Source organism: Eulemur rufifrons, chromosome 29 (assembly GCF_041146395.1).
Source record: "Eulemur rufifrons isolate Redbay chromosome 29, OSU_ERuf_1, whole genome shotgun sequence".
Classification (NCBI taxonomy): Eukaryota; Metazoa; Chordata; class Mammalia; order Primates; family Lemuridae; genus Eulemur; species Eulemur rufifrons.
The window spans coordinates 69,158,297-69,171,352 of record NC_091011.1 but is presented as its reverse complement, the minus strand read 5'-3'; the positions used below and the strand labels follow the sequence as shown (position 1 = coordinate 69,171,352).

The 13,056-nt window shown below is 35.1% G+C and overlaps 1 protein-coding gene across 1 annotated transcript in view; it reads right to left on the bottom strand.

The window, feature by feature from the left end:
* MDFIC (MyoD family inhibitor domain containing) overlaps positions 1-13,056 on the bottom strand; it is an 81,021-nt gene that overhangs the window by 20,626 nt on the left and 47,339 nt on the right. Inside the window, exon 3 of the mRNA XM_069462094.1 lies at positions 7,291-7,566. Coding sequence (XP_069318195.1) covers positions 7,291-7,566 — 276 coding nt within the window. The remainder of the gene's footprint in view (positions 1-7,290; positions 7,567-13,056) is intronic.

Genomic DNA, 13,056 nt, shown 5'->3' with positions numbered 1-13,056 from the left:
ATCAAATGGATGGGTGTGAGAATACAAATTACATAGTTAGCCTATTTCCCTAAGCTTTAAAGGTAATGTATTTAAATGTTTACTTTTGGCCCACAGAAACACTTACTACTACTTATAAATACTTCTGATGGATAATTGCTTTAATTTTTTAAGAAGAGCTGATTAAATATTTCAAGTAAACAAAAAGCAATGATTTATATGTGGAGAGTAATTTATATTTTTATATAGTCAGCTTTGATTATGGCTACGCTGCCACATGCACACCTCACTGTATTACTACTGTTCCATTTAGTGTGCTGGCTGAGCAGCAAAATTTGTTAAAATCTTATTTTCCAAAGTACTATCAAATACTGCATTGGAAAGCAGAATTCTAAACCTTTCTCCCACACCATTATTCTGACATGGAATGGAAGGCACTGAGCCTGAAAAAAACAGAACAAAACAAAATATCATCCAAGCAAATTAAGTATTTTGAGGAATGCAGGTGACATATCTTGCCAAAGTCACAGAAAATTTGTTTCTGGAAGCTCTGATTATAACACCATGGTCACATCATGAAGTCCTATTATTGTCCTTCCACTAAAATACCACTGTAGTACTTCTACAATTATGGAAGTACTACAAAACAGACGTTTTTTATGGAAATAAATGAATACAAGATTTTACAATTCAGACGAAACTAAGAACAACCGACTCAATTTCGATTTTACCTTTCTAACTTTTTTCCTGGCTTCAGGATTTGGGAACGTGTAGTTGTATGAAAACCGTACGGAACAATGAGAAACTTGACGCAGCTGGCAGGCAGGAGTTCTGCACTCCAGTCCTCCTCTACTGTGTCTTTTTTTGTAATTTTTTTAGTTCAAGTATTCGCACTCCCTTTTATCTCTTCATATTCTCTCCCTTGAGGATGTCAACCATTCCTGCAGTTTCAGCCCCGATGTCCATGGAATGTTAAAGAACAAGTACCTATGTCCTCCAATTTACACTCCTTACTCACTTCCACATTTAAGGGACTCTTGTAAGCCAGGCACTAGGCAGTATACTGGAAATTAAAAGATGAGTAAGACAGAGTCTTTGCCTGCAATGAGATTACACACAAGTACAGGAAATCAGTAACACACATAAATTTCTATACTGAAATTTATACTATTTTGTACCCCAAGGGTGCTGTGAAAACGTCAAAGAGGTGCAATTAACCCAAAATGGGGCATCAGGAGATGATGCCTAAGATGAGTTATGAAAAGAAATGTGTAGAGGTCAAGAAGGCAAAGGGAGTTATGAGAACATTCCAGGCTGAGGAGAGAGAAGAAATGAAGGCACTCAGTGGTGTCACCTAACGATGCGTGCAGACACCTCTAAGCACTGGGGTGAAGGCACAATTCCAGGTGCAAGGAGTTGGATCAGGGTTTGCAGATGATGATAAGGGAAGGGGAAGTAGTAAGGTCCAGAAAGATATTTTTACCACTTTACCAGTAATTTGCAAGGAAGGAGGGGGCTGGGCATCTCTGAATCACTTAGTGGGCTTTTCAAACTGTCCTGTCCAATCCTGCTGAGTCCTGTTTGAAAGCTCTGTGTCCCACCCAGACTGTCTCCTAGAGAACCATGGCTGAATGCCTCCTACTGGGGAGTATGCCCTAGCCCTCTGGTCTAGTGTGAGAAACGCTACACAGTGAATGCAATGGGAAAATGCACCCAAAAGGGGAGGAAGAGGAGCCTAAAAAGGAAAAAAAGAAAGGTCATAGAGGTCAGAAGCCAAAAGAATAGTTTAAAGAAAAGAAAGCAGAAAGAACCAGTAAAATTAGAACTGGGCTTCAGTCCATGCATAGGTCCAAACGTCTCCTGCAGAGCTTGTTAGCATCCCAAGCTCGACAAGTCTAAAACCAATTCATCATTGTATGTATGGTAATGGTTCATTATTAATGTACAAAAAGCCTATAAAGGCAATCAGAGTGCAGAGTGCAGTGTAGGTTAATATATAACAGTATTTACTACAAGTAACAAGGCACCCTGGTTCTACATAATTGCAACCATGGAATTTTTGTATTATGGAGAGAAAAGAAAGCATAATTTTTCAAAAAAGTATATATGGGATATGAAATAATGTCCTTCAGAGAAAACATATGGATCTTGGCTATAGCTTCAGAAGAACACAGCATCCCAGGCTGCCTCTGGACTGCTCCTTTCCTACCTGCTAGTCTCATCTCTCCTAATTTAGGTTCTCAGAACAGCAAACTGTTTATGGTTCTCTGAGCAAAATACATTAATTCATAAAGCTCCTTCAGCCTTGAATGCCTCCCTCTATTCTCAACTCCCTAACCTAACTCTGCCTGATCTTTCAGGTCCTCATCCAGGCATTGTCTTTTCCAGGAAGCTAACATTCCTGAGCCCTCTGTGCTCCTTAATAATGATGATCATAACAGCAGCTGACAGTTATCAAATACTATATCTGGGCCAGCCCATTTTCTAAGCACTGAGCAGTCTCAACTCAACCCTTTCTTCATAATAATCCTATGAAGTAGGTACATAGAAACTGAGGCGCAAAGAGGTTAAGTAACCTGCCCAAGGACACATCACTGGTCAGTGAAAAAGCCAGTATTTGACTCCAAGCAGACCAGTTCTAGAGCCTGTGCTTGAATCACCAGACCATACTTCCTCTATGTGATTAACAGTGAGATGATCCTAGTTATTGCTATATACACAAGGCATTTATTGTTCAGCATTTATATTCAATGACATGCTAGGATTGGGTATGTATTTCTTTATAAATACTAAATCTAGATTATAAAATATGGAGTATAAACTAACCATCCAAAATTCCTGAAAAGTATAAAATCTCTTTAAAAATATTTTTCTTGAAACTTAATTTTTACAAAAATATACAGCTGTAACTGGCATACCTAAAACACATTAGGATTTACCACTCCTGTGATAAGAAAAGTGTCTTCAAATATAATGGAAACCCTTGGCAATTTGAATATTATATGATACTAAATTATACTATAATTATTTCAAAGGTCAAGAATCTTAAACATTTAGTCTTAAAACTCTCCACCTGAATGATGCAATCAGAAAATTAAAGTATGTATGGAAATATTTAATTATACAAAACAAGTAGAAATCTATTAATTTAATAACCTTTAAATAAAATGTGCAATATTTTCCCACATGGCTATTTTTTTCCCTCTGTTGAAAAAATGGGATTTTTTAAACGAACATGTTTTAGCGAATATGAGCACACATTTTCTTTTCCAGTGCTAGTTTCAAGGAAGAGTAGGATAAAGTGGTTTGGAATAAAGAGTCATATCACTTATTAGCTCATGAAACACTCTATGAAGTTTTTAGGCTGGGCACCACTATAAATTAAAAATAAAAATTCATTCAGACTCAGTCTGGTCTTTTCAGGAATTTACAATTTAGTAGAAAAAGGAAAACAACAGAGAACACAGATGTGAGAGTTGGTGTGTAAAATTTTGTTAAGAAGGCAAATGTATACTAGTAAGATCCCTGCCTGACCTGCAGCTGTAACACTATTAACATCCAATGTGATGATGAAATTGGCCAGTAAATTATGTTTTTCTCAGAAAACTTTAATAAGGAAAAATAGCATAAACGTTAGGAGGCATAGAATGTGCAAACCAGAACGTGTGGGTTTGAATCTCAATTTTACCATGCACCAGTTGATTTCAGCAGCTTCACTTAACTTCTTTGTACCTTAGTTTACTCACTTATAATTAGATAATTGCACATAATTCATAGAATTGTAGTGCCGTTGGGAGAATTAAATGAGTTTATGAGAGAGAAGCAGGTAGCGCATAGAAGCCACTCTAACTATATGAATCAACATAGCTTAAAAGGAGTCTGCTGAAGTGCAGGCCCATTTGCTCTCAGGCCTTAGGTGACCCACAGCTAAAGACATATTAAAACATCTCATCAACCCACAGACGCAATCACATAGCTGGGTCAGTCCTTACCGCTATATAAGCAGTGGTCTCACATCTTAGCAGTGTTTTCCAAAGTTAGTCTGGAAGAGCAAAGAGGCCCTCAGTGCTCTTAATCAAACACTATGAAATAGTTAAATATTTAATTCCATCATCTGAACCAGAAAAATGGCCCTCTCGTTGTGGGTATTATTTATGTATAATACAAAAATCACAACCACAAGCACCAGGTAGGACCCTAACACACATTGTCAAAGTGGGCATGGCTAGCTGCTTTTGAGGTTTGGGGTTTATATTATTTTGCTACTTGTTTGCTCATTTGCTGTCAGTAGAGCAGATGATGAAGACTTCCAAAAAATGTGAAATGGTAAACTGAAAAAAGCCTCGGGCTGTGGTTTGAATGTAACCTCTCCCAAATTCAGGCATTGAAACATAACGTGCAAGGTGATTGTACTAAGAGGTGGGGCCTTTAAGAGGTGATTTTGCCATGAGGGCTTCTCACCTGTGAATAAGATTAAGATCCTAATAAAAGAGGCTTCACACAGTTTTTGACCTCTTGACCTGCTTTCGGCCATGTGAGGACACAGCGTTCCCCTTCTCCACAGGACGAAGCAGTAAGGCACCATCTTGGAAGCAGACAGTGGTCCTCACCAGACAACTGAACCTGCCAGCACCTTGATCTTGAGACTTTCCTGTCTCCAGAACTGTGAGAGAATAAATTTCTTCTCTTTATCAAATGCCCAGTCTCAGGTATTTTGTTATAGCAGCACAAATGGCCAAAGACTCTTAGCTATTAAATCCCACCTCCCATTGTTACTGCTTTTGTAAAAATAATTTCTAACCATTTTTATTTATTTTCATAGCAAATCAAGCCTGTTCAAGGCCTAATGTTCTGACATATAGGCCTCCTGAAGTTCAGGTGCAATTTCAGTTCACCAAAACTGTTTCTGCCATTGCCCTGTTCTGCGCAGCAGGTTTTAGGTCTCTCCTCAACAAGGGATCACGTATTTTGTAGAGCAAGAGACCTGCCCTGAGAGTGAAGCAGCTTTTCTGTAAAAGGAGAATCACAGACTCTCAACACTGAACTTAATTTTTAAAATGATTTAATCCAAACTCTTCATTTCATAGAAAAAGGAGGCCCACAGAAACCCAAGTCCCCCAGCAAGCTGGCGGCAGAGTTCAGAGTGTTTTTCCTTTTAATTTTCTATCAGTTTGGTAGGGGTTTTTTTTGTTTGCTTTATTTTTGTTTTTTATTCTAGCACATTGCCAGAGAAAAAACTTAACTTCAAAACTGAAAGTCAAAAGAAACAACAAAATTTTAGAGCATAACCTTAAATAGTGACAAAATTTATCATGATATCTAACTTTGGGAAAAATATGGACAATGGAATTTTAATCTAGATTTCAGCAATTACAATGAAAGGAATCTAAAATTGGCGAAATTCTGTAGACTTAAGGGTGAAGTTATGGATAGGACTTTGTACAATATGTTTAGACATTTTTACTTATACTTCATACCCATTATGTCTCCAACCCAATCTGGAACATATTTTGGGATAAAAGCAGATTAACAAGGAACTTCCTTCATCCAGATCTTTGTGGTAGGCCATAGTGTGGGTGTGTGCATGAGAGGGGGAGAGGAAGAAGAGAAAGAGAAAGGGGGAAGGGGAGAAGGAGGGAGAGAGAGAGGAAGAAGAAGGGCAGAACTGTATTTCACTCACAAACTGGTGATTTTCCTCCTCCTTCATATGTTACTTATGAAGCTGCATTCTTACATCAGAAATAAATTCAGACACAGTATTAAAAACAAGGAAAAATGAAAAATTTTATAAAAATTCCATAAGCTATTTCAAGTTGGATTGATATGTAAATGTTACCATTCTTTAATACTAAAATAAGTAAATATCAAATGGAAAATAAGAGGTTAGGGACATAATAAGTAAATTCAAATGTATAAAACAAGTAGATTTCAATTGCATCCAATTATTTCACCCAATCACCTAGAAGTGAAGATCCTCTAAAGAAAATTGCATTGCCTTCCCAACTCCTTGGAGAGCCAGTTTAGTTAACAGCCTACCTATGCTTCAGAGATGACCATGCAGCTTACATGTCAAACTCATTTTAAAGTGTCAATCAAGTCCCTTTCAATCTAATTAGTTTGGAAAGTAGTGTCACTGACCTGGAACTATGCAGACCATTTATTATCATATCATTTGATCAACCTAACACTTTACCTCAGTGGAGTTTGAGACACCTGTAGCCAAAATGTAATATCCTTTCTCCCACTCATTCCTGGTAACTCTCGATACAATTTCCTATTTACAACTCAATTTATGTCTATGAATAAGCATGGCCAACGTCACAGAGGCATTGCATAGAATTTCTCTTATTTAAGATTTCATGGCAAAAATAGAAAGGGAAGGGAAAGGGAATAGAAGGGTGAAGGCAAAGGGTTATACATATCTGAGATATATCTATATAGCTCAGATTCAAGGTTTTAGATGCCCACGAACTGGTAAAGGGCGGAAAGGAGGAATAGGAGGAATAGCAGAGGACCATAGACATGCTGTGAAAAATTGGGAACCTTAAATATGAGGGGAGATTTTTCTTTTTTTACCATAATACAATGAACCATGTAAAAGGAGTCTGTAGGTTAATTGTCATCACATGGATTTGTTTTACAACAAAGAAAAACTTTCTCAGGTTCATAGTATTTAACCTGACTTTAACCTGGTTTTGCAGGCTAAGTGCCTGAAAAGGAGGAGCTAATGGCCAGACCACAGTCAGGCTGGAATGGCCTGGGGCAGTGGCAATGTGGTGGCTGGAAGATTCTGGTCAGTCAAGCCATAGAAATCACCTGGCCCATTCCCTGGCAAAAGCATGAAAATTATCCAATCTTTTTCTCATCCTAGCTTGGCATATTTAAGAACTGATTTGCAAGACAAAAATACAAGCAGGTAATCTTATCTCTGAACTATAGAATAACATATTGCATCAGGGAGGGATAAAAATACACACACACACACACACACACACACACAACACTCATGTATGCCACCAAAATGTTGTATTCATATTTTTAAATGTAGCATTAAAAAAAGAAGTATAGCAGTTTATTTAAAGTAATGACTTCACTAGAGAAGACGATAATCTAAAAGCAGGATGTCAGCTGCTAATGCTTCCTTTTCTATCCTGTGCTTTCCTTTGGGGAAGTTAAGCTGCATTTTACCAAAATTCCTGTTTGTCTGAAGGATAAGCAAGATTCTTCAATTATGTTTGCTTGATCAAATAATTACTAGTGAACATGATTTTACATCTGGTGAAATAAAATATGCATACATCTCAAACTTACCTTCAGGTGAAGAGCCTGTCTTTTGGGAAAAGACAGCATTTACTTTGCTCTTTTTACTGATATCGTTGTTTACAGACAAGCTGGACTGAATTTTTCTATGCATTTTTTGAGAAACAGGTGCTGAAAGTTTGCGATTATCTGCGGATACATGCTTGGCCCCGTGGTGAATTCCATTTCCATTGCTCAGACTCGTGTGGCCGTTCTTTATCTTGCTTATTTCCTCCTCGCTCGGTTCCTGCGCCGAAGTTTGAAGCTGAGGCAAGCGCTGAGGTTGGGCTAAAAAAGAAAGAAAAAAATTTACACAGTTAAGAAAAAGAAATTAAATTTTACAATAATGAAAATATACTCAGTAACAGAGATTTGGGGTTTTAACCATGATACTAAAACTGGAGAGGCAACAAAGAAAGAAAAATACAAACATAGACATAGAGAAAGCATACTTTACCAGCAGGGAAAATGGAAGTGGGGTCATCAGAAGTGACTTTACACAAGGATATGAAAAAAGAGCAGAAAAATACTGGTTTTGGTAAGGAAATGTAAGTTAGAAATCTGAAAAAGTATTTTAACACTCATTCAGCAAATCTTCATTGTTTTCTATGTGCTGGACACGCTGGGGTACAAGAGACCAAACAGTGTTTTCTCATTACTACCAATAATAAACTACTCAATTATCTTTTGAAATAAAAGAAAAGGAATGATGAATTCAGATATTCAAAGCTGGACAATACAGAGAGAAATACAGTGGTTTTTTTAAATTCCATTTTAAATGCCAGAGAAGAAAATCTTCTCTATACTTATTCTTTAATTTGATTTAAAAAATTAACCATTTATGAAAAGTTAGGAATACAAGAGAACTTACTGATCTTATAAAATATATTTATCAAAATTAAGTAGCAGCACTTTAGAATTACTCCCATTTGGGCCAGAAAGGAGCAAAGAATGCCCACCTTCATCCCACTTATGTAACATTAACTGGAGGTCCTGGCAAAAGCAAGAAACAAGACAGAGAATTTTGATAGGTCTGAATTCTGGAAAGGAAGAAATAAAATTTTTGAGATGCGCACAGATTTGAATGCTCTGGGGATAAAGTAAGAGACTATAATTTCTGGAAAGCTAAGAATTTAGCAAGATTTATACACAATCAACCACATAAAAAATCAATAATATTCCCATATGCAAACAGTAACCAATTAACAAATACACAAGAAAAAATTAACTTTCTTCACAACAGCAAAAAAAAAAGAAAAAAAAAAAGCCCACAAACAAAAAAACCCTACAAGTATATAGGAATTAAATTAGGAAAAAATGGACAGAGTTTTTATGGCAAAAATTACAAAACATTACTGAAGGGCATAAAAGAAACCCAAGTAAATGGAGAAAGTATAAATATGTTAATTTGGTTAATATTATAAATCTCTCTAATTTATTATTTAATGTAATTCTCATAACATTTCTATCAGGCTTGTTTACGGAACTTGACAAACTGTTCCAAACATGTGTATGGAAGAGTAATTCAGAACCACCAGGGAAATTTTAAGGAAGAAAAAGGATTCTGGGACTTGACTTACCAGGTATGAAATCTTACTATAAAATTAAAGTAACAAAAGCAGTATGGTGTTGGAATAGACACAGACATATAAACCAATGGAACAGTAGGGTCCCAAATACGTAAGTGTGTGGGCATGTATATGCATGTATACCTCATACAAATAAATTCCAGATATATTAAATGCCCATGTAGGATAAGCAAAACTTTTTTAGCTTAAAGTGAAAATACAGGAGACTATTTTAACAGCATGATACAAAGAAGGACAAACCAATAGGATTATTTGGACAATGAATCCTAAAACAAGCAGGATGAATATTCATCATTTGTATGCCCGGCGTTTCTGAACATACTCAGAGATTTTGGTAAATTCCCCTATTACATCCTATACTACTCTGCAGCTAGAGGGCAGGTATGTGATCTAAGTTCTGCCAGCAGAACTACGGCTTGCATTTAGAAGTGACAAGTGCAAGGTGTCAGCCACACCAGGGAAGTGGAGCCTCTCCGCACAGGCAGTGGAGAGGCATTTACTGGTCTTGGCAGTTGAGTCAGCTTCTGAAGTCCACTTCCTAGCAAAACGGTGGTCCAATGGTGCAGCAGTGGTTTCCATCAGAGAAGCCCTGCTGAATGGATGGATATGATCCTTGGCTGTATAACTCTAGGAGAGCCTATGTGCTGATAATAAATTCATTTTATATTTAAATCAGCCAAGATGGATTCTGGTTTTGGGCAGTTTAAAGTGCTGATGCCCCTCACAAGTTATCTGTTTACATTGGTTAAGTAATGAGGTTATTACAAAAATCATCATTTATCTTCATTGTATAGATCTTAAACAAAGCTATAAATCATAGTTTTTCAGCAACAACAAAAAACATTCATTGTGAAAATTTTACTATTCTATGCTTTCCTGGAATTTCAAAATCTAAAACTGCTGCTTTAATTAGTTGTTTGTTTATGATTATGAACAATCATGAAATGTAAATTACATATGACTCTGCCACTTAGAAAAAGTATTGCATGCAAAGCCATAACAGTTATACATAAAGTTGATAAATGTCTAAAAGAAACTGATTATCTGTAGTCTGGGAACTAGATAAAACTTGGTACATATTTTTGACAGAAGACAGTTTGTATCTGGGTAAGTCTTTAGCACACCACTGTTTACTTCAGTTCTTGTCCACATATCCTACATACCATGACGAAAAACATCTTAACATACCAAAATATTCTACTCATGAATGTGCATGTTTCAAGAAAAAGAACATATTCATATTTTTTTACTTAACAAACCAAAGCATGTTTTCATACAAACTCTACTAACATTAACATCTGATTTATAAAACTAATATTTGAAATCCTCTTACAGTTTTTCAATTCTTAAGTGATAAAGAAAGGGGAATAACTGTCTAAAAGGTACAAATCTGTTTAGCAGCTATATATGCCCTTTTCACAACTAAAATCTACAATCAAAGCATCTGCAAAAGAAGATCTATTTCTTATGGGTATGCAATCGTTTGATTTAGAGATTAATTTGCTGCTTCTGAAACTTCTTGTATCAACTGGAATGACATTCTAATGACTGCTATTGAACATAAAGGTAGTAATGCATATGTATTTAAAAGGATGCCAAAAAAGACAGTTAAACCTAATTTGGTGTTCTTTTCAAAGCACTTTCCAGTAATCTCACCAAATAAATGGAAAATTTTGTACCACTTTTTCTCTAAAAAGAATAATTCAAGCAATCTGAGAGCTTGATTAAGTTGAAATGTCATTGACCAATGCTAGGGAAGACTCCATGTCAATCAAAAACGTTCTGTAATATTCCATAATCCAAAATAAATTTAGAATTACTTTTTAATAAACATTTTCAATAAATAAAAATAATGGTGGTAAATGACAATTGTGTCCTGCCACCAAATTCTAAAATTGACAGATTTGACGTTTTTTTACTATCAAAATTGACTATTTGTGAATACTGGGTATAGCTGGAATGATATTCTAACATATTCTTAATGATTTATCTACATTTCAATCTTGAAAATGATACCTATTTCTGTTACAGATAAATAATAGTACATTATTTTTGTTTCACTGTCACCTAATTATTTTTACGATAGTTTATATTATGGTCAGATAACGAAGTATTATCTTTTTACTCCAGTTTTTTGATATTAAAACAATTTCTTATTTGAATAATTTTGCCAGATGCATGCGGTATATAAGTCAAAGCAAAACTGGATAAGCCCTAGATATATTAGTTATCTCAATAGATATCAAATTTAACTTTGTTGAAAATTTTTTATGGGTATACTTGAAGCTTATAGTAAAATTCCAATTAAAATCAAGCAGAAACTATGATTTTATTTTTAAATAAAGAACAAAAACGTCTGATCAATTAAATCACAACTACTTGGCTTTAAACAGATTTCCTTATTGTGTAAAAGTTGTGTATGGCTTTAAAAAAAAAAAGGCACGCTAATATGGAAATGACACAATGCTTCTTAAAACACAAGTGATGCCTAGGGACCCTGACTCTCCCTTTAATGATCCACTGCTCTCATTCAGCTGTCTTTCTTTTTTCAAATCTTTACATATGTGACAGCTCTCAAAAGTAGACCATAGACCATCTGGCATTTTCAGAGGTGTAACTTGTGCAAATTCAGCTCTATTGGGAGTGCACTGTTATCTTCTGCCTGCGTTATAAAGGGACAATAGAATGTAGAACTTATGAGTTGTTCTGAATTATTCATTTTTTTTGCCTGTATATTCAAGAAATTTTACAAACTCGGCATTTTGTACTACATAATCACATGCGTTAAAGGTACAAAGAAACTTTTTGACACCTCTTTTTTACAGAAAGCTGGCATTTTGTTTGATATGTGAACATTCAGCATCTGTTATATCATTCTAAACAGGATGGGTGCTTCTACAAAAGACCCCATTTTAAATTTACTCTATACCAGCAAAAAAATGTATTCTTGATATTCAGTAACGAATGCAATACACATCAAAATTTCAAATACTAGTTATAAGAACATTCAGCATCTTCAAATCTGGATAGCATTGGTCACCCGCTTACCATATGTGTAAAGATTTTTTTTAAAAAAATCATTGCTCACACAATGCAGCATGACTGTAATTTTAATATCCATGATGAATAGTTACAAATGTCTTAAGAAATACTGTGCTTCCTAGGTTCAAATGTTTTCAATCAGGAAGGAAACCAATAGAATTAGGTCTAGTGATTTTCAATAGGAATAATAAATATAGGATTAAATGAGTCAATAGCATGAACTTCTTTTGGTAATTTTTTTAGAAAAAACTGGGTGATATTGTAGCTGGTAGTAACTATACTTGAAACTGCAGCTGCTGGAGTAGCAATACAAAGCAACGTTTTGCTATAGCATATAATCTATTAGCATGTGAAAATCATCTTCAGTTATTGGTCTCTTTACACAAGTCAGATTTAATAAAATTACAAAGGAATTCTCATGCCACTTAGTTAAACTAAAGATCTGAACTTGCATCTTAATGCAAGTTGTTATACACATAAAAACATCAACATTAAAATGCTCATGGTTTAAAATTGCTGGTAACAAAATGATCCATATAGAATATGGAGGTGAAAATGGGCGTAAATCTAAATTACTTCTCCAGAAATAGTTACAAAGCTTTTACTGGGCACCCAGTATAATGCTACTCCATGATCACTATAGCACAAACACTCACACACACAGATGATAGAGATTACATATATACAATATTATATATCAAATATGATATATATTAAATATTCATCTATATGGAATAACAGCTTTAAAAGGAACATGAAAAGTTACTTCAATATGCACTAATATGATAAAATCACATCACTTCTTTTTATTACCCTACAATGTGAATTTAGGCTAAAATCAATTAAAATAAATGTGCTAACATCCAGCTCTTTTCATCAGTTGTTTGATCCAAGCCTTTCTCAATATATAGACCTTGGGTAGATTCCATATACTAACATTCACGTAGTCTGGAAGCTTCTGGAATTTTATGTATGTTTCCTTAGTTTCCCTCCAAGGGCCTTCTAAAATTTTTTATTTACCTCTTAAGCTCCTCAACTCTTTCATCACATATCATATTTTCCATCTTCATTTTATTTAATATATATAGTTAACATATTGAAATATATTTTGGAATGCTGACTTTTTGGAACATTAATCTATTTGAAG